The sequence below is a fragment of the Pristiophorus japonicus genome, chromosome 18 (genome assembly GCF_044704955.1).
Source record: "Pristiophorus japonicus isolate sPriJap1 chromosome 18, sPriJap1.hap1, whole genome shotgun sequence".
NCBI lineage: Eukaryota > Metazoa > Chordata > Chondrichthyes > Pristiophoridae > Pristiophorus > Pristiophorus japonicus.
This window is the reverse complement of record NC_091994.1, coordinates 72496563-72519761: the sequence shown is the minus strand read 5'-3', so window position 1 is coordinate 72519761 and position 23199 is coordinate 72496563. Positions and strand designations below refer to the sequence as shown.

Genomic DNA, 23199 nt, shown 5'->3' with positions numbered 1-23199 from the left:
TTCTGGGACCTTGGTGAGTGCAATCTGCTTATCACTTTTGACTACATACCAACTGTGGCTTCACTTCAAAGGCAATTAATTGGCTGTAAAATGCTTTGGGATGTCCTGAGGATGTGAAAGACCCTGAAACTTCGCCAGGCTATCAGTGATCTCCTGCTGTAATTTTGGTATGAGACTGGCTGAAACCCCAGAGAACAGCATAACGGGCATCACACTGCTAATACCAATTCCTGTATTACACTTAAAAATATATTAGAGAAACAAAGGGTGTCATTTGCAATATATAGAAAAACTCTCCAGGAACAGAAATATTGGAGCCATAATGTCTGCAAGCTCTTAATTGACTTTCCCCATGAACAAAGCCAGAGTTCTGATTTCCAGCGTGAACAATGAATAACCTTTAAGTAAGATTTAAAGAGGCACACACACATACTTTATTGCAGGCAAGACACCTGCAATTTTCTAATACATGCTGATAGCGGATGAGATATATTGCCACACGCAAGGAATTGGAAATACTACACATAGATTGCCTAAATCATGCCGCATGTGCAATATTTACCAAAAGCCGGGTATGTTATCTACCGTACGGTCTGGCCTATTACATGTGACTCCAGACCGACAGAAATGTGGTTGACTCTTAACTGTCCTCTGAAATTGCCTAGCAAGCCTAGCAGTTGTACCAAGCCGATATGATAAAGTCAGCACTGTGGGAGCAACATCACCACAGGACTGCAGCGGTTCAAGAAGGCGGCTCACCGCCTCATTCGCAAAGGCAATTAGGGATAGGCAATAAATGCTCCTTGACAGCGACGCCCACATCCTGTAAACAAATACATTGTAAAAAAAATAACAAAGGCACACTTATGGAACAGACCTTGCAAGTACTTCCTCCTGATCTAAGGCGGCGGGTGACGAACCAGCTGGAGAACATTCGGCCGTGATTTCTTCCTTGGGCAGTTGCAGATCTAATGGAGCGCTTTGCTTCTCATTGGTTGGTGTAACTTTTGTACTGCTGGTGTCCTGTTTGGCTATTTCAGGCTCATAGTCAGGCTCTGCTTCAATCAACTTGAAAACATTTGGCAAGGAAACCACATCATTAAAGAGACATTTAGCATTTGTCAGGTAACATTGTTTAGCAATTTTCACAATGTACAATAATATTAATTTAAAAAAAAACTCATATGTATGAAAATGTATATTCTGCTAGCTTATTTTATTTGTTGGTAACAGATAAGATATTAATGTTAAGGATTAGGGACAGCTAGGGGTGCATGTGTGACAATTTCTTCTTAGGTTTCTTTTATTATTAATTGGTATTAGGCATTTTGGCTCCAACAACTGGAGGTCCGTTCTGTGGTGAAAGTGCGGAGGGTGCTAGTGATCTCATGACTCTCCCGGATTATCTATAATTGGGGGGACTCACTTCATTTAATTAGCAGTGGCAGGCACCTGGACCACTGTGACTGTGGGTGAATCTTGGGCAACTGCAGAGGAGGGGAGGCAGGAGCAGATATTCTGGCCTGCATCCAACGGCATGGGCCAGGCAGAGGGAGCATCCCAAACAGGCCTGACGAAAGCAGCAGCCTGGGCTGGGACCTGCCGAATCTGGGTACTGGTCGATTTTACGCCATCTCCAGCTGACCTACAATGGCAGTGTGCTGTTGGGCCTGCAGAAAGTCAGGTACATCCTCATTTACAGGGTTCCTTTGTGGATTATGCATTTTGGCCACAGCAGGTGCATCAGAACCTCTCTAAAACCAATTGATAAAACAAACATGGCTTACTCCTTTAAGCTATAAAAGAAAGATTTTTGTTCAGAAAGATTGGTAATACATACACTTTATGACACCCTGTGACAGTAACTGATTTCTTTTTCTGTACTTTGTTTCCTATTTTCCAGGTTATTTTCTCTCTTTGTAACAAAGATGGTGGCTGGACAACCTCTTCTCATACCTTATTCAGTTGGCATTGCTACCCATTTGGTTTTGGAACAGAAAAATTAAACTGTATAGGTCCACTTTTTAAAATAACAATTAGTTTTTTTTCACTTACTCCTTCATCATTAAGGTATTCAGTTAAGGTATTTAATTAACTATGAATTTAATTAACAATGAATTCTCATCATCACCAGAATGCAATCCATGATCCCAGTCCCTCGTCTTGCTTTGTTGTTATCCAGTCTCCTGCTTGGTTCTGGACTTGGCAAAAAATGGCAACCCTACCTTCAGTGCTGCTCTAAAACTGGCTGCTTTATGTAGAAGAGAAACCCAAGTTGACTTTCTCTTGCCAATCTACCCTTCCTCTTGGTAGCTTGGTGCCTCTGCTCAGTATTGCAGATTGGGCTGAGGTTGGGAGATTACCATGTGGGGAATCCCTGACACAAATCCATCTCCTACTGTTGTGTGACACAGCACGTTATTGTCCATGGCACTGCAGCACTACACTGTTGCTAGAGGTCCTATTCTTAGTCATCCATCACCGGTCCTATCTGTGCAGTTTCAGAAGTCATCAATGGTTGATTATATACACTTACACTGCACAAGAAATCTGAAGATGCTGATTTGCTTGTTAATGTACATACAGCATTATTGCTTTCCAGTCTCACACTATTAAACTACTTCCTATGTTATTAGCCTTTTATGACACCTGAAGGGAAATAGCTGCACACTTTATTCACATACTCTATTATAACCCCTCTTCCGATCACTTGACCTAAAAACTGACACTGTTTCAAAGGCCTCAATCTGAACACCAAACATATGAAAATTTAAAAATAAAATATATTTCATATCATATATAACCCAATGGTTGGATTAGAGTCAATTAAGAGCCATAATACAATCTTATCTGTGTATTAGTGATCAGAAATTCGTAATTATGTTACTACCATATCGCACTTTAAACTGTCAGTGTTTTTATGTTTAACCCTGAATTTTATCTTAACTCACAAAACCATAAAAGGAGCCCAATGGAATGTGCAATATTATAATATTTACCGTGGCAATCTCTAGCTTCTGTTCTATTTCACTCACATCCGCTAGTTCAATATTATATGGCTCAGTTACTTCTAGGGCACAGGTGCTTTCTTGAAATTCAGGTGCATCTGAGGAGACAGAGATACATTTATGTTTTGTAATGGTGCCACAGCCATGTGTGTTAATTTAAAAGAGAGTTAAGAACATTTATATTCCCCATCCAAAAAAAGTGAGGTCCCTCTTATGCCTCAGCCCAGCTGTACCTTAGGACCTTAACCAAACAAACCGTCTCAACCCTTAAATGCACACAGCACCAACACATGCACAGACATAATAACAAGCCCAGTGTATATTGTATATTCTCCTGGTCAAACCCAAATCTTTGAGCGTGCCAAAGTTTTCCATCCCCAGGTCATCCAGATCCTAGGTTACTTCAAGAAGTTGTGTGCTTCATTTTGATGTAACTAAAACTTTTTCAATTAAAAGGTTTAATTGGACTGCTTACTCTTAACATTTTCCAGCAGCATGGTCCAGTGTTTTCAATAACTTCACAATTAATGATTTAGTTAAATAAGAAATTAAATTTGCTCTTTGATGCTCCCAGCAGATAGTGCATCTTGGGAATTGCATTCCCAGCAGGTGCCAGTCCTTGCTTGGAGTGCTGGAACATAGAATTCCCCCTTTAGTTATTGAGCTTTCCCAGTGGCTCTGTGGGTAAATTTATTGTGGTACTAAGCCTTATAGGCCAGGTAGGTTGCAGGGTCAATTCTCAGTCTGTGGTGTTGGAGGATTTCAGCTGGGGCAGCAGTTAGATACAGGTGCAGCATCCAGAATCTGGAACCCTCGGGACTGAGGCCGTTCCGGATTCCGCGTTTTTCCGGACTTTGAATCATCTTTCTGACGTCACGAATCCAGAAGCACCCGAACCCAGGTTCAGGTATTTCTGGATTTCGGAACGTCAGAAAGTGGGGGGGGGGGTCGCCACCGAGGAGTTGTTTGGGCGGGCCCCGCCGAGGAGAAGGTGTTCGGGCAAGTCCCTGCCGCCGTGGTGCTGTTCGGGCGGGCCTCGCCATGGTGCTATTTGGGCGGCCCCACCAAGGAGGTGTTCGGGCGGGTTCCTGCCGCTGTGATGCTGTTCAGGTGGGCCTTGCTGTCGTGGTGCTGTTCGGGCGGGCCCCACCAAGGAGGTATTAGGGCGGGCCTCGCCGCTGTGGTGCTGTTCGGGCGGGCCCCACCAAGGAGGTATTAGGGCGGGCCTCGCCGCTGTGGTGCTGTTCAGGTGGGCCTCGCCGCCGTGGTGCTGTTCGGGCGGGCCCCACCAAGGAGGTGTTAGGGCGGGCCTCGCTGCCGTGGTGCTGTTCGGGCGGGCCTTGCTGCCGTGGTGCTGTTCGGGCGGGCCTCGCTGCCGTGGTGCTGTTCGGGCGGGCCCCATCAAGGAGGTGTTAGGGCGGGCCTCGCCGCCGTGGTACTGTTCGGGCGGGTCCCCGCCGCCATGGTGCTGTTCGGGCAGGGTCCCATCACCGAGGTGTTCAGGCGGGGCCCCGCCGCCAAGGAGATGTTCGGGCGGGCCCCGCCTCCAAGGAAGAGTTCAGGCAAGCGGGCCCCGTCGCAGAGGAGGTGTTGGGGCGGGCCAGTGAGGAGACCCCGAGGTAAGGGCGGCGAGCGGGGTAAGGTGAGGCTCGAGGTCGGCAGGGTTGGCCGTTCCGGATTCCGGATCATTTTAACGGATTCCGGACAACCCTGCCACCAATCGGTCTGGATTCCGGAACTCCGGACTTTGAACACTGCACCTGTACAATTAGCCAGAGTGCCCTTGAGTTAAGAAGGTTAAAAGTTCAGTTAGGGTTCCCATTCCTGATTGGTATCTAGTCACCCCTGCTTTAATGAGTGAATAGCACACAAGGGCAAGATCGGACCAATATAGACCCCATGGGCCAACAGCCTACTAAAACTTACTATGCAAGCTCACAAATAAAGAATTACCACTTGGTCAAAACACTGGGGAACTGGCCGCAAATATAATCTGGAGGAAGAACATGGATCGTGATAATTTGAAGACGGCTCCATTGTAACACTCTAAAAGAGAAAGTACAAAGCATCAGATTGGGGCAACTATTCCTGTTCTTTGTGAAGGCAAATGAAGCATATTATCTAGACTGGGACTTGTGCAGCACTGAGGGAATGTTGCATTGTCAGAGGTGCCATCTTTTAGATGCGAGTTAAACCAAGGCTCCATCTGCCTACCCATGTGAACACTGAAGATCCCGTGGCACTGTTCGAATATATGGTTATTGATTCCCTTGCTGTTGTGGGACTTTACAGTGTGAAAATTGCTACATAACAACAATGACTACACTTCAAAAATAATTAATTGGCTATAAAGTGCTTTAGGACGTCCCGAGAATGTGATAAGACGCAAGATAAACACAAGTTCTTTGAAAATGTGAGGCAAAAGGGTCTCTGGCATATTCTAGCTAAATTTGGCTGGTCAGACATGTTAATCAAATTGTACAAAAGCAAAATACTACGGATGCTGGAATCTGAAATAAAAGCAAAAAATGCTGAAAATCTCAGCAAGTCAGGCAGCATCTGTGGAGAGAAACAACCTGAAATGTTAACTCTGTTTCTCTCCACAAATGCTATCCGACCTGCTGAGGTTTCCAGCATTTTCTGTTTTTAATCAAATTGTACTCCCAACTGCATGGTGAAATAACAAGCAGATTAACTGCCAACAAATAAGTCTCTGGCCTATTCTCAATTCTGAATAGTCTCAAGCAAGTCTGTATTTTAGCATCTAGCCTCTTTGGACTATTCTTTGCAGCCATGTTTGACAATGTGCATGTTAACCTAGACCCTGAAGTTTACATCTGAGTTACAAGTAGCTCTTCAAGGTTCCAAAAAACAAAGTCAGAAAAGATCTTGTCTGTGAACTACATGTTGCTGGTAAATGCCTTTTTTCCCCCCAGAGACAGCAAGGTAATCATATACCACTTTGCAGATCAGTGAAACAATGTCGACTTATCAGCTTGATGAAAGTTGCTATTCTGTACCAACCACCACCCTACCATCTGTATTGTAAAATAACAATTAATGGCCCAGTTTAATTCAGTCCAGCATTTCGCACACCTCAGTAGCATTCTTTCCAATGACAATGATTGACCAAAAGATATTACTTTGTATCAGAAAGGCTAATTCTGCTTTCAGAAGCAGGAAGTAACGCTAAATTAAAGATCAAAGTTAACTGTGCAGTCATGATCACATCTGCATAGCTGTGAAACGTGATAATTTATTACAAGCGCATCAAACCTCTCGACAGATTTCACAACTTGATGCCTTTGCATTGTCCAGGAATTCACCGAGTAGATACGTTAGCAAAAAGTCAATCTTAAAAGTTCAACAATCAAAGACGGGTTGTGTGGTCGAAATTTCCAATAATATACTGCCTAAAATTGCCTTTTATAGTCAAATAAAATAAGGCAAGCATGCACAGGGTGGCCAGCAAAAATATATTAAGGATACTCTTTTACTCAATTAAGGATACCCTGAGAGTCAATCTAAGGTGTTGCTATATTTCCATCCAGACCTTATTTAAAAATAACATGTGTAATGATGCACAACCTGCAGGGGGAACCTCAAAGCATTTGAAAAAGTGTCTACCTGATCTAGCAGAAAAAATAGGGCAGAAAGAAAAGCACAAATGAATCACCAAGCAGCGAGCAAGCTACGGGTATTGCGAATAGTATGCGGCTCTGCATGTCAGTCATGTGTTGGATTCACAAGCTATCTCGGAGTCCAATGCACTCAACTCCACATGCAATATCCTTAACTCTTGCAGCTATAGACAGCCACCACTCCTATAAATCCCCTGGGAGGACAGACGCATAAACATTAGCGTCCTTGTGCAGGCCAACATCCCCAGCATTGAAGCACTGACCACACTTGATCAGCTCCGCTGGGCAGGCCACAAGCTCTACTCGGAACTCGTCCACGGCAAACGAGCCAAAGACGAGCAGAAGATACGTTACAAGGACACTCTCAAAGCCTTCCTGATAAAGTGCGACATCCCCACTGACCTGGGAGTCCCTGGCCATAAACCGGCCTAAGTGGAGGAAGTGCATCTGGGAGGGTGCTGGGCTCCTCGAGTATCGTCGCCGAGAGCATGCAGAAATCAAGCGCAGGCAGCAGAAGGAGCTTGCGGCAAACCACGCTCACTGCCCACCCTTTCCCTCAACAACTATCTGTCCCACCTGTGACAGAGACTGTGGTTCTCATATTGGACTGTTCAGCCACCTAAGAACTCATGCTAAGAGTGGAAGCAAGTCCTCCTCGATCCCCAGGGACTGCCTATGATGATGATGAGGATAGTGGACCACCTATAAAACCTACATAAAATCGATTTCAAACCCAAATCCAGGCAGCATACCTGTGGCCTGATCAATAGCCTCAATGCGTGACAGCTTCATTTCGTAAGAACTTCTTAGATTTTCAATATCTTCTTGCAGCTTAACATTGGACTTTTGCTCTGCTTCATAATCTGCTTTGATCTTTGATAATCTCTGTTCATATTCCTGAGAAAAAATACAAAATGAAACATTTGATAAAGAATGTCTCCTAAAATCTCATTGTTCTACTTTAACATCAACATAAATAGTAAAAATGGAAATACTTACATGACAATTGGGTGGCCTCTGGTACAAGCCTCTGGGAAACTGTCCATCTGGCTCCCATTCTACTCATACTGCGCATCAGCTAAAGTGAGCCTAATTGTGCCTTTTGTGTCGTTTCCCCCCCCCCCCATTTTGTGTCGTTTCCCCCCCCCCGCCCCTGCCCCATCCCTGTTAGTCAAGGGGAAACCTGAATCTGTTCATCTTGCTCTCACTGGTAACTTGTCGCCTGTCAGCCATTCACGGATATTACTAATGGCAATTGCAAATAAATCTCTATTCGGAATCTCCCTGCTCTACCATCTGCAGAGATGTGAGAATGTTATTAGCAAAGTAAAAAGAAATATGGATGCAGCAGAAGGGAATAGAACTATTTTTTCCAGTTTGCTGGGATTAAAATTCCTCTGTGCAGTACTTTTACTACACTGGTTAATGTTTTGTAGTTAATAACTCCACTAAAGTAGTGTACACAGGAATTAGACACAAACTAAATGTAGCAAATTTCAACCCACTGAACCCTCTGTATAACAGACTGATACAGTGGTCTTACTATGCTTTATTATATTATATTCCATATTATATTATATTAATACATTATATTCTAGATGGAAAAAACTGCACTTTTAATGCCCTCTAATGTGCCAAAATGTTTCTTGTATGATATTCTTATTTCATCACTTCAAGTTGCTCCCATCATAACCATTTTGTTAGACCTGTAACCCAGTCAGTTTAGGACCTTGTTATTTCCCTGGGATGAATACAAATGTCCTTTGTGCCTGGATACAATACATTAACAAGCAGTAGTATCACAGTCAGCACTACCACTTAGCCCATTTCTCTAAGCAGCAGGTAAAGATTGAGAATGTATTTCAGCTTTTATTTTGATGTATACAAACCTGTCTCATATTTTCTTTTTCAATTTCTATCTCAGCATGGACATTGGTATTCTGAGGGGCTTGAATGGTCGCTTGACTACTACTCATTTGCACTTTATTTAGAAAATCTGAAAAATAAAAAGCAAAGTTAGTTTAACTGATAACCAGTTGTCGTGCCCTGCTCATTTAAGCCCTGCTTTGAATCTTGGCAAGCAATTCAATCACTGGGGCATCACGATTGAGTGTCATCTTGTCCTCACCCAATGTTGATATATGTGTACTTTCTAGCAGGGATTGTTGACAGTGATCAGCAGCAGGAACACTGCCCAAATTTGCCTTCCTTTATCCAGGGCCACTAAGATACCCCACTATTATTCCAGCTGAAATCAGTTAACTTAGCACAAATTGAACCTGAGACCCTTCCTGGGCTTAGTACAATAACAGGTGTTCATTTACCTATTTAACTGTGGAGGGCAGCGGGTCCCATCAGTTTCAGTTTTATTTTTATTTCCCTCCTCTCTTTCTCCTTCCCTTTCCAGAGATAGTGTGTTTCTCAAAGTATTTCAGCTTGATCTTAATCTGGGAACATTATATCCAATGATATTGGTGTCTGTGTTCAAATGAGCAATCTTTCCGGAACTGACATTGGGTTTTAAAAGTTTGTAGGTTGCAGTAGATGACAAATTCCATGGATTTTGAGGCCCTGGGAAAGCATAAGTTGAAGTGGGGGACACTGATGAATTGATTTGAAAATATTGAGGATGCCTGGGGTTTTATCTTTTTTTGCCTCTCCCAGGAGATCGTATGGCTCTGGGTGGGGTGGAGTGTAAAATGTTGCGATACATGGGGTATCACAGTTGTGGGGGGCGGACTGGTTGGGCCGGATGCTCTTTGCCTGTCCGCCATTGTTCATAGGTTTATATGTAACCTTCAGAGCTGCTGACCGAGGGCCGTGTGGCTCTTTGTCAGCCGGTGTGGACACGATGGGCCGAAATGGCCTCCTACTACGCTGTAAATTTCTATGTTTCTATATAGAAAGGAGTAGGAGCATGTAGGGCAATATATTTGTATTTTAGAACAAGTGAGAGAAGAAAGTTCTTCGGAACAGTGACCATGGTAACATTAATAAAATATAGAGACAAGGAGGATTGTTTTCAGCAAATTTATCTGAAGTCAATACAAAACTGCAAAAGTCACTGAGACGTCAGTCAGTATTAATACAAGTCTGGTTCATGATGCTGGTGAAACACATAATATGAGCTGATCAAAAGTTCAGATCCCAGCTGTGATTAACACTCTACTCTATTTATTAATATTGAAAACAATTAGGGATGCTAATGTTTGCTCAGTCATGCAATGAATATGTTTTAGGTTCCATTCAAGTAATGAACGACTGCATATTGACATAGTGACAAACTTGATTTCTGAAGCAGTTATACTATGATCACACAAACAGATCAGACCTGAAAATGTTGTTTCATATGAAAAACGTGACAATACTGGATCACTTACCTGGTTAAGTAAGTACTTGGAAGCATGAGCAAACTTTGGTAAAAGATCTGAGCTTCCTGTTGGGGCAACCAACTATTGGAAGTGGCACGCATTCTACACCCAATGGAAGAGCCTTCTCGTTGAGTTCGGATTCCACCAGTTCATATCACTATTGAATAAAGGATTTTAAATGAACGAGAGAAGAGAAAAATACTTACTAGATAAATTATCATTCCCGAGCTGTCCAGATAGGAGTGCCTTCAGCTGTTTAATCTCCTCCTGATATTCTCGGAGCAAAGCATCCTTTGGATCTTCATTAATTCTTGGCTTGTTTTTGATGTTCTTTGCCCTGTTAGCATACCGCAAAGTGCTCAGACTTTCATCATAGTTATTGTCCGCAGGAGATAAACATGCCACCATCAGCGTTTTGGTGTTGCCTCCGAGGGAATCCTGTAACATTCGTGTCAGTTTGGAGTCACGATACGGAATGTGCTTTGATCTGCCATCCACCAGTGCAGAAATTACATTTCCAAGTGCTGATAGTGACAGGTTGATTTTAGTGGCTTCTTTTAGTCGATCTCCAGTTGCTCCAGTTTTTGCCTGTCTCTCACTACCTGCCAAATCCACCAGGTTTAACTTTCCTACACGGATGCGGTCTTTCCCTTTATCATCTGCAAGACAGATAAGGACATTTAATTGCCCTCACTTATTCTCTTTCATCAAGATGTTCGTTTGCCTTCTGTCATTTCCTAATTGAGAAGGAAGGCTGGTAACCTGTCTCGTAGTCTCTACCAAGTATACCAATATTGTGGGTATCGCTGGCAAGGCCGGAATTAATTGTTCATCCCTAGTTGGCCTGAGAAATAACTGAGGGGCTTGCTAGGCCACTTCAGAGGGCTGTTAACAGTCAAACATATTGGTCACTGGAGTCACATATAGGCCAGACCTGGGTAAGGACAGCAGTTTTACTTTCCAAAAGGACATAGTGAACCAGTTGGATTTTTGACAGTCCAACATCTCAAGGTCACGTTCAAATATCAGCTCTTTTTTCCCAGATTTTTAAAAAATTGAATTCAAATTCTCAAACTGCCATGGTAGTGTTGTCAACCCTCCAGGAACTGAAGATCAATCTCCTGGACACTGTTGCAAGCTACCCCGGGAGAAAAAGGACATGAAAAAACAATTGCATTTTTTCATTTTCTTTGAACACTTTATTAGTTATAGAAACATTGAAAATGTGAAAAAGGCTGTTTGACTGGGGAGGGGGAGGGGGGGTGTGTTGGAAGTGGAAGGTTCTGTGATGAAACCTCCATGAATACATCCAACCACAGTTGGTAACCCTATGCCATGGGATTTGAATTCACATTCTTTGGATTTCTAGCACAGTAACATAATCACTACATTACTGTTACCACAGAATTCGTCAAGTTGAAGCGTTTCAGTGTTTCAAAATGCAATACTTTGCATTTCAGGTACTCTGTTAGTATCAAACGCTCCCAGGGTAGGTATAGCCTGCTTAAACACAGAGTTAGGATCCCTCTCCTCTGCCCCAAACTCCAAAAAGAATCCCCCAACTGCAACTATATGATATTTTTCCATTTGTCACACTAGTCACCTGTGGCTCTCAACAATACTGCTATTTTAGTGCTGAATTAAGAGTAGTTCTGTGTCATGGGGCCATGTCCAGTAGAAACTGGATTGAAACTGTCCAAACACAATTTACACAGGGCCATTACATTCAGCAGACAGAGCAGACTTGCATCCAACCAGTTTGGGCTGGATTCAAACCCAAATCCCAGACGTGAAACGCTAGTCAGTATCTAACCCACCACATTACCCAGCCCCTTCCAATGCTGGTTTTCAATCAGGCATCAGGAGTTATGCAACATCATTCTGGTTCACACAGCCTCCAATTTGCCATGTTTGTGAGAAGTGTCTTCCCTCCTATACTAAATGGCTTTACTGGATCATAATGTCACCAAGGAGAAATCGACATGCTACCACTCACTAGAAAAGTATGTTACTTCATCAAACTGTTACACCAGCAGATATTTATAAAATAGATTTTAAATTGTGTATGAGGGAATAGTTATAACTCAGCACTCCTTAAATCAAAGATTTGGTTGAAGTAAATTCTTGAGCCAATTTATATGTTTTAGAATCATCACATAAAGTGTTGCAGGTTACAGTGGGTAATATAGCCAGTGGAAACCAGTTTAACAATTAAACCCACTAATTAAAATGATAAACCTGTTGGTAACCAAAACAGCAAACCGAGAACTGTCCGTCGCCAACGGAACCCAGTGCACAGAAGAGATACTGGGAGCTATTAAAGATTAAAGTGCATTGTTCATATGTAATCTTAATCAAGGGCACAAACTAAAACTACTTAGTTCTGATTGACAAGAAAATAAAGGGCAGGCTGGGCTGGAATATAAGTATTATAGCACTAGGAACATAGAAAGAAAAAATAACATTCTACCAGTAACTATCTCCACCCAAACACCAACGCAATATATTTACTAAACCTATCACAAGCACAGATAGCATACCATATGTAGGATTGCATGAAAAATATAAATAAGTTAGTTTAAAGGTTTTTATTTAATCTATGTTTATACAAGTTTTAAGTAACCAGATTCATTTTATTGCATGATCACTTTCTTTCAATTGCAATGGCACTAGGCTGCTCTGCTAATTTGTCAAATTCACATTCACATTCACTTACTTTAACCTCTTGAGAACTGCATTTCACCACCAAATTCAAAAACAAGCAAGACTTTAAAATATGTTTAGTTCATTCCCATAATACCATGAAGATAAGTGCTTGTTTTGATGATGTACATTTCTTGATCCTACTTCATACAGGAGACAGAGATGGTGAAAAGAATGAGAGAAAGGAGAGCAAAACTCACTGCTGTAAAAAAAAGGATGACAACAGCTGTGAGAGAGACAAAGAACAGAAAGATAAAGTATAAAGGATAAATAGTAAAATACAGGCACAAAGAGAAAAGGACAGGACATAGGAAAAAAGATTGAATTTACAAGGAAGAGAAAATGTTATTTATTTTCATTTAATTGGGGAGAAGAAATTCTGAGAATTGTAATGTATAAATCTTATGAAAATTATATTTCAGAAATAATCCATCGCAAAAAAAATTAATATTCTGTCCATCTGTAATATTTACATAACTGACCTATTGAGCACATCTCCAAGTGAATGGTGAATATAGAATGTGAACGTGATGAGTCTTTGTTCATGAGGGTGTATCCCACAGCTCGATTACCCCAGCCAATATCCATGATTTTTTCGCACTCTGAGACACTGTGCACAGTGTGCATGGAGAGGTCCTTCACGTAAATGCCCTTCTCTGGATGCTCCTTGAGCTACAATCAGAGGCACGAGACAAACAAGTTAGAAACTGGAAATCACCTGCCTACAAAACCCCTTCATTGTCGAGCTTTTTTTTAAACAAAGGATTAAAGTTTTCTTTTTACTTTTAATTTTGCAACAGTGCTAAGAACTCGGGGTCGAAATTTAGTACTGCCATTTTTGATGCGGTGCTGCCACGAGAGAACTTCAGTCGCACTCCCCAAACAGAAAATTCAGTGTGGATGCCTAAAGAATTGATATGAGCATTAAATCATGGTCTTGCACACTTACCTGGATGCACTACACTGTGCTAAGTGAGCCTTTAGGCGAGGGCTCAACATCCGGGACATGGCATCATTTGGAGCTGCGCCACAGACCTGGATTGAATTGAAACGTTGATTGGCCGGCTCAACGCCTCGTGGCTATATTCACTTTCGACGCACTCGCACAGACCGTGCGCATGGCAGACCTAGCAGCAGCAACTCATCAGTGTGCCCATCGCTTCACGGATGCCGCAGTCGATACATTCCTTGATGCCCTGGAGAGGCGTCGGCAGGTGTTGAGGACAGAGGCTGGGAGAAGACCCCAACCCCAAACATAGCGATGACTATGGAGGGAGATAGCGGAGCAAGTGTCTGCGAGTGACACGGTACCACGGATCTCGATGAAATGTCGAAAAAAAGTGGAACGACCTGACACGGACAGTGAAGGTGAGTATCTTTACTTTCAAATTTCAACTGACCTCAATGTGCACTCTCTGCTCAATGTAGTGTTTGGAAATCCATGCTCTAAGTGGGTGAGGCCACAGTCAAGGTTCCCATTTGCAGCTTCACCCACTGCAAGGGCCTACATGCACTGTTAACCTTGCTGCTTGGCTCTGCAAACACACCTCTCATGTTGTTTATTCCTCAGTCTTCATATGTGTGTCCAAGATGGTAGGCTCCCCCTTACTGAGAGGTCCTGTCACCCTAATTCAATCATTGGCACAGCATGTCAACGCCCCAAATGGTAATTACATCGAGCTGTGAATACTGTCATAGAATAAACGGTACTAAAGTAGGTAAGGCGTTTGGGACATACTGATAGGCCTCTAACTCTGACTTTGTGTTAAATGTGACAGGCAAAGCTGGCCCACAACTGACAGGAGCAAATGTGGACTGGTGGAGGGGAGCCAGACCTCCAAATGCTCACTCCATTGGGGGAACAAATAGCTGCCCTAATGGGTGTGCAAGTTGATGCGATGGCGGTGGGTGCAGCCGTCCCTCCTCGGGGTACTGACGGTATGTTGAGTTCCTTTGCAGCGACCTGCAGGACACTTGGCCTTGACAACATCAATGTGCAGCTCTTTCTATGAGACTGGCATTCACGAATGCTGTTCCCGCTCCTGACCCCCCCCCCCCCCCTTGCAGGTAACCGCTGTTCTGTGTTCATGCTTTCAGATGACCAGTCTGATCCACCGGGCCTTTTCGGGCACCTTCCATGGGTGCAGATGCTACTGACGACCCAGAGGACGAGGAGGAGCAGGAGAACGACACCTCCTTCGACCTCCCGCAGGAGGCTGCGCCATCAGAGAGGGGGACCAGCGGTGCTGCTGACCAAGGGGTGATGGGGGAGGCGGAGGTGGGTGATGCTCCGAGACCCAGTGGCCTCCAGCAACACCAGGGGGGCCTGCTCCCTGGAGGGTGAGCTTGCGCCTGAGTGATGCTCAGCAGCACTCTGACGATGAGCCTGACCTAGAGGTTGTCACAAGACAATCCCCGCAGTTGCACAGTGATCTGCTGGGTGCACTAGCAAGGGTGCCACAGAATCTTGACGCACTAGCTGTGAGGATGGAGGAGTCTGCCTCAACTGTTCATACCTCTCGGCAGCCCACCGAGCCCATCCTTGGTAGATACCAACGCATGCTGGATGCAAACAGTGACCATGGGGTCCCAAACATTGTGGCATGGGCTATGGCTGACGTTACAGTGGCCATTGAACACCAGTCCAATGTTATTGTCGGCCTCTATATGTAAATGTCATCAGTGCGTGGTGTCCTGAGTCAGCAGTCGCAGACACTCTTGAAACAAAGGCAAATCGATTCAACGGACGCACTGACTGCTGCCATCCGGTCTGGGGTCCCATCAGTTGGACAGGGACCTAACCTTGCTGACCCACCGCAGGATTCTCACCTTGCCTAAATTTCTGCTTGTAATGACGCTCTGCCCAGGGAAGTATCAGCCTGTTGGCCCAATTGGGCTGTGGTGTCCTTTCTCATGATGACATCATTCTGCTTTTGCAGCTGCCGCTCTCCGCACCCCATCCACAACAGAGTGCTTGCAGCCTTGCTGAGCCAATGCAGTCCCCAGCCAGGTCTTCCAGGGCCCGAGCTGGTCGTGGACGTCCTGCTAGGCCATCATGTGTGGCTGAGGCTCGAAGTCAGCAACCGACTACCAGCCTTGCTGAAGGCCCTGAGACCCCAATTGCGGAGGAGCAGTAGGCGTGGGAGAGGGGATAAGGGAAGGGGTCGTATAGCCCTCTCTAAGACAAGGTAAAGACCTTTGTGAAAATATGAGCATTTAACACTAGTTGCACTTGTATGATGCACCAAACACTTGGTTCATATCAACTGAAATGGCTAGGTTGTTGCAAGGTGAGCTCATGTAAATTGTTGCACTTTGATGAACGATCCGACAATTGTTTGGTTCTCGCCAGAGATGGCTACCTTATTACAAAATTAACTGATGTCAATACGTCCATCTGGATGTCTGTGAGAATGTTTGAAGGAGTTTTGTGGGTATGGTGAAGTGTTGGGGATGAAGTTGTTGCCTTGTGGATGTTTTCAACGCACATGATTTATGTTTGTACTAAAACAAGTTTGGATTGTTCAAATGATGAGGCACTAATTATTTAAGACCGAGGGCTGCAGGGTATGTAGCGATGTGTTGAGTTGATGCCCAGGTGTATAGGCTGGCCATTGGGCACTTCAAGACTCATTCATTAGAATCGATGAGAGATGAGTCTCCGACAAGCAGCCCTTCCAGCCACAGCAGTGTCAGGCTGCCTCCTCCTTCAGTGAGGATCCTTGTCTTTGTGATACCACTTCACCCGGCGAGGCAGTCGAACCGCATCGACCATAGGGCTAGCCTTGTTGACTATGCTGTATGGTCCCCTATATAATGCTTCAAAAACCCCGACCAGAGCATAGTTCCTCACCATGACCTGGTCCCCTATCTCCCATTCGTGGTGTTTGCTGGGTTCTAGCAGCAATCGGTTACTCTGATGCTGTCTGCCCATGTTACTAGCAGCCTGCCAGTGAATCTGTTTGAGGTGTTCAAACAGGTTCCTGACAAACTGGTCCCGATTCACCTCTCGGAGCTGCCCTTCGGTGAGAACCGGCGCCAACACATGCACTGGGGTTCTCATGATCCGGCCCGTCATCAGCTCATGGGGTGAGTACCTTGTGCTCTTTGACTGACTGGCCCGGATTCCCATGAGGACCAACGGTAAGACCTCCACCCACTTGTTCGGTGAGTCTCCCGTCTCCTTGCGCAGCCTTTCCTTTAGGGTCCGGCTCAGGTGTTCTACGGGGCCTGAGGGTTGTAGGCGACATGCCATTTGGCTCTTATCCCCAGCACCTTTAGGGTGGCCTGCATCACCTGGCCGGTGAAGTGGCTTCCCCGGTCAGACTCCACGATTTGAGGTAGACCCCACCGAGAGAACACCTCCCTCACCAGGATTTTTGCAGTCCCCACCGCGGTAGCTGTTCAGCAAGGGAAGGCTTCCACCCACTTGGAAAACACATCCACCAGGACGAGGCAGTATTTATAACCTCCCTGGGCGGCCGGTAGGGGTCCGATGTAGTCGATCTGGAGTGCATAAGGGATGGTTTTTTAGACCAATATGTCGAGGAACCAACGAGGGGGGAGGCCATCTTAGACTGGGTGTTGTGTAATGAGAGAGGATTAATTAGCAATCTCGTTGTGCGAGGCCCCTTGGGGAAGAGTGACCATAATATGGTGGAATTCTGCATTAGGATGGAGAATGAAACAGTTAATTCAGAGACCATGGTCCAGAACGTAAAGAAGGGTAACTTTGAAGGTATGAGGCGTGAATTGGCTAGGATAGATTGGCGAATGATACTGAAGGGGTTGACTGTGGATGGGCAATGGCAGACATTTAGAGACCGCATGGCTGAACTACAACAATTATACATTCCTGTCGTAAAAATAAAAAGGGAAGGTGGCTCAACCGTGGCTATCAAAGGAAATCAGGGATAGCATTAAAGCCAAGGAAGTGGCATACAAATTGGCCAGAAATAGCAGCGAACCCGGGGACTGGGAGAAATTTAGAACTCAGCAGAGGAGGACAAAGGGTTTGATTAGGGCAGGGAAAATGGAGTACGAGAAGAAGCTTGCAGGGAACATTAAGACGGATTGCAAAAGTTTCTATAGATATGTAAAGAGAAAAAGGTTAGTAAAGACAAACGTAGGTCCCCTGCAGTCAGAATCAGGGGAAGTCATAACGGGGAACAAAGAAATGGCGGACCAATTGAACAAGTACTTTGGTTCGGTATTCACTGAGGAGGACACAAACAACCTTCCGGATATAAAAGGGGTCGGAGGGTCTAGTAAGGAGGAACTGAGGGAAATCCTTATTAGTCGGGAAATTGTGTTGGGGAAATTGATGGGATTGAAGGCCGATAAATCCCCAGGGCCTGATGGACTGCATCCCAGAGTACTTAAGGAGGTGGCCTTGGAAATAGTGGATGCATTGACAGTCATTTTCCAACATTCCATTGACTCTGGATCAGTTCCTATGGAGTGGAGGGTAGCCAATGTAACCCCACTTTTTAAAAAAGGAGGGAGAGAGAAAACAGGGAATTACAGACCGGTCAGCCTGACATCGGTCGTGGGTAAAATGATGGAATCAATTATTAAGGATGTCATAGCAGTGCATTTGGAAAGAGGTAATATGATAGGTCCAAGTCAGCATGGATTTGTGAAAGGGAAATCATGCTTGACAAATCTTCTGGAATTTTTTGAGGATGTTTCCAGTAGAGTGGACAAGGGAGAACCAGTTGATGTGGTATATTTGGACTTTCAGAAGGCTTTCGACAAGGTCCCACACAAGAGATTAATGTGCAAAGTTAAAGCACATGGGATTGGGGGTAGTGTGCTGACATGGATTGAGAACTGGTTGTCAGACAGGAAGCAAAGAGTAGGAGTAAATGGGGACTTTTCAGAATGGCAGGCAGTGACTAGTGGGGTACCGCAAGGTTCTGTGCTGGGGCCCCAGCTGTTTACACTGTACATTAATGATTTAGACGAGGGGATTAAATGTAGTATCTCCAAATTTGCGGATGACACTAAGTTGGGTGGCAGTGTGAGCTGCAAGGAGGATTCTATGAGGCTGCAGAGCGACTTGGATAGTTTAGGTGAGTGGGCAAATGCATGGCAGATGAAGTATAATGTGGATAAATGTGAGGTTATCCACTTTGCTGGTAAAAACAGAGAGACAGACTATTATCTGAATGGTGACAGATTAGGAAAAGGGGAGGTGCAAAGAGACCTGGGTGTCATGGTACATCAGTCATTGAAGGTTGGCATGCAGGTACAGCAGGCGGTTAAGAAAGCAAATGGCATGTTGGCCTTCATAGCGAGGGGATTTGAGTACAAGGGCAGGGAGGTGTTGCTACAATTGTACAGGGCCTTGGTGAGGCCACACCTGGAGTATTGTGTACAGTTTGGCCGCCTAACCTGAGGAAGGACATTCTTGCTATTGAGGGAGTGCAGCGAAGGTTCACCAGACTGATTCCCGGGATGGCGGGACTGACCTATCAAGAAAGACTGGATCAACTCGGCTTGTATTCACTGGAGTTCAGAAGAATGAGATGGAACCTCATAGAAACGTTTAAAATTCTGATGGGGTTAGACAGGTTAGATGCAGGAAGAATGTTCCCAATGTTGTGGAAGTCCAGAACCAGGGGACACAGTCTAAGGATAAGGGGGAAGCCATTTAGGACCGAGATGAGGAGGAATTTCTTCACCCAGAGAGTGGTGAACCTGTGGAATTCTCTACCACAGAAAGTTGTTGAGGCCAATTCACTAAATATATTCAAAAAGGAGTTAGATGAAGTCCTTACTACTAGGGGAATCAAGGGGTATGGTGAGAAAGCAGGAATGGGGTACTGAAGTTGCATGTTCAGCCATGAACTCATTGAATGGCGGTGCAGGCTAGAAGGGCCGAATGGCCTACTCCTGCACCTATTTTCTATGTTTCCTCGTCCTCCTCCTGAGGTGGGTCATCCTTCCCTGGTGGTAATGGTTAGGCCCTCATAATGGCCAAGTTGTGCAGCTTGTAGCAGACGATGGTGATCATGGAGATTCTATCAGATGAGTACTGCAATGTCCCTCCAGAGCGGTCAAGGTAACGGAAACGCTGCTTCAGAACCCTGATAGTTTGCTCAATAATCGCCCAAGTTGTGGTATGGCTGGTGTTGTAGCGCTGCTTAGCAGTGGTAGTGGGATTGCGGAGGGGTGTCATCAGCCAGAGGGCCACACCATATTCTTTGTTGCCCAGGAGCCAGCCACAGCCTTCATGCGGTGGCTTGAAGAGTCGTGGCACACTGGTCTCCTGCAGGATGGAGGCATAGTGGCAGCTGCCAGGATATGGGGCATTGACAGCAGGGATCATCTGCCTGTGATCACAGACCAGCTGAGCGTTCAGGGAGAGGAATTCCTTGCGATTCTGAAGTATCTCTCCATTGTGGGGTGGGCCCTCAATGCCACATGGGTACAATTAATGACTCCTTGAACCCTGGGGAAACCGGCTAGCCTGGCAAAGGCACGGGTGTGCTCATCCTGGTCTTGCTGAACTTGATGTAATCGAATCGTTTGCAGTAGAGAGCGTCGGTCATTTAGTGAATGCAGCAATGTACTGCAAACTGAGAAATGTTGCATACATCGCCTACAGGAGACTGGAAGGAGCGACAGCATAGAAGTTCAGTGCCACTGTCACTTTCACTGCCATTGACGGCGAGGTCCTAGTGCCGATGTCAGATGCCAGGTATATCCGCAGAAGGTGGCAAAGCTCCATGAACACCCCCTTGCGGAACCTCAGCCTTAAGCACTGCTCCTCGGACATGTCAAGATAAGAGTAATATGGACAGTAAACCCTGCATGTGTACGGCCTCCTGCCCTGCCGTCTGAGGCCTCTCCTCTAGGGAGGATCCATATTTGGCCTAAGCTGTCTCTGCAGCCGGCGCCTTTCAAGTCAGCGCCGCAGGACGACATGGTGTGCCATCACTGCCCCCATCACAGTGAGATAGAGATTTCAAAATTTTCCGAGATGGCAGCCAATGTGTCCCAGATACTAGTAGTCAATCTGACGAGTCCACAGCATTGCAAAGCCAACACCCTACTGTCTGTGCGAGCATCAAAAGCAACACTGACCAAGACCTCTGAGCTCTGGCTGCAACTTCATTTAAATAATGCAGCCGATTTTTTCACCACCTTGTGCAGTCCAACTTTTTCAGTCGTCATGGACGCCAACCATTAAGTAAGGCGGCAAAAGTGAATGTGGCGAGAGAGACGCCAAGGAAGTGTTGCATGCATACTGACATCATGATTTCCATGGCGTATGCCGGCAGTATGTTTTTTTCAAGCAAAAATTTCAAGCGAATTTCGCATCAGGCATGAACAGCACCGAGCGCCACTCCCAGGCGCCCAACTCCCAGTTAACACCTAACACCGGCGTTATCAGTATGCGTTATCAATTGAATTTCGACCCCTCAATTTTTATCTTTCAATTTTACCTGTTCTCTCCTGAAGATGACAATTCTTGCTGTGGTATGAAAAAAATAACTTGCATTTATATAGCGCCATTCTCAACATTAGGACAATCCAAAGCACTTCTCAGCAAATTAATTACTTTTGAAGTGTAGTCACTATTGTAATGTAGGGAAACGCAGCTGCTAATTTACATGCAGCAAGGTCCCACAAACAGCAAGAAAATAAATTATCACATAATCTTTTTCTTTTAAGTGCTGTTGGTTGAAGGAGAATTGTTGGCCAGGATACTGGGAGAACTCCCCTGTTCTTCTTTCAATAGTGCCATGGCGCAAACGGCATCTGCAAAACGGCATCTCTTAACAATGCAGCACTCCCTCGGTACTGCACTGAAGTGTCAGCTTAGATTATGTCCTCAAGTCTCTGGAGGTTCCATCGGTGCAGACAGCCCTCCAGTACTTCTCCCAAATGATCGTTCTTTATGCGTGAGATCAGGCAGCGAGTGTTGGCACCACTGAACACAAACCTGTCTTCACCTGACATGCACATGTACTTACTTTCCAGCAGGGGATATTAATCAGCAGTAGGAACCTGGATTTACAATTTCCTCTTTCTAAATCTAAGGGCGGCGAGTCCAGATTAATTAATTTAAAATGTGCACAGATAGAGTCAAGGAAAAAGCGTACTGACAAAAAAAATCTAAAAGTAAAGTTTATAAAATTGGAATATTAGCGAGAGCTTTTGTGACTGGCATGTAGCGCAAATAATAAGGCCTATTCTCACTAAATACAGGGATGAAAAGTCTGGGAATTGTGGAAATCTGAAAAAAAAATGCTGAAAATCAAATCTGGTTGACAGCACCTGAAAAAGGAAGGTTAATATTTTGGGGGCAACTGAATGATAAAGAATCTTAACTCAAAAGCTAACCTATCCTTCTCTTTGAGATGCAGTGTATTCCCCAAATATTCTGATTTTTTTAATATCAATAAATATTTCAAGGTTTTAGGGGGTTAAATCGGATAACGCTCGAAAATGGGCATGGGGATCAAGGTGTTTGATTAACCAGCGCCCGTTCATTGCGTTAAATTTGTGCTGCCTGCTGCTTCCAAGCCAGCGCTACCTGTGCTGTTTTTGGCTGCACACATCAGCAGGGGGCCCGATATCACGAGTGGCAAGCGCTACTCAAAAGCAGCCTGCACCTTTTAACGGGGTGGTGCATTGTGGCTGGAAGAAGTAGTGGGAATCATTTAAAAACTGAATCTGTGCTATGATACTTTGAGAAATGGTTGAACGTGTGAGACAGCAAGCGCCAAGGTTTTCTGACAATGCACTGTAGGTCTTGGTGCAAGATGTGGAGAGGAGAGATCTCCTGTATCCACAGCAGAGCAAGAGGCTCTCCAGACAAATGCTCAGGAGGCAGTGGGAAGAAGTAGCAGTGGGGGTCAATGCCAGGAGTATTGCTCCAAGAACATGGATGCCGTGCAGGAAGAAGTTTAATGTTCTGACACGAATTATCAAAGCAAATGAGTTTAATCTTTAAATGACATATCCTACCAACTGCACCACTAGCCTCATCCACACCGCAATTCACCCCTGTCACCCACCGACCAGCAATCTCTATCAATTAGTGCTCAACCCTCCAATTCATATACTTTACCTCATTCTCACACTCATAGCACTGTTGAAAGCCTCACACCAACAACTCACAGCTCGCTCACACTGGCAACTATTCAACAATGACAGCCACATCACCCAAACATATTGCAGGACACTCACTGACACACTTCCCTCTTTCTTGCAGGAGAAGGTTGCACATAATAGCAGGCAGCAGGAAAGATCTAGAGGAGGACAAGCGTGCCTTCATGTTTTAACCCCCATGGATGAGACAATGCTGGCCATCATGGGAAGGGGCATCGCTGAGACCACTGGTGACACTGGAGGTATTGATAATAAGCATATCTGCATATCTAATCCTCCTCCTCTCTTCCCACTTCTCCTTCATCCCACAATCTCTTCTGGCTCACAAGCTGCAGATAGTGTAAACACGCA

General features: G+C 44.9%; 1 protein-coding gene across 1 annotated transcript in view; it reads right to left on the bottom strand.

Annotated features, from left to right (window-relative positions):
- kif17 (kinesin family member 17) overlaps positions 1-23199 on the bottom strand; it is a 71757-nt gene that overhangs the window by 24498 nt on the left and 24060 nt on the right. Inside the window, exons 4-9 of the mRNA XM_070860144.1 lie at positions 13206-13395; positions 10227-10679; positions 8539-8645; positions 7402-7546; positions 3000-3106; positions 878-1068 (exon numbers count right to left, since the gene is read on the bottom strand). Coding sequence (XP_070716245.1) covers positions 878-1068; positions 3000-3106; positions 7402-7546; positions 8539-8645; positions 10227-10679; positions 13206-13395 — 1193 coding nt within the window. The remainder of the gene's footprint in view (positions 1-877; positions 1069-2999; positions 3107-7401; positions 7547-8538; positions 8646-10226; positions 10680-13205; positions 13396-23199) is intronic.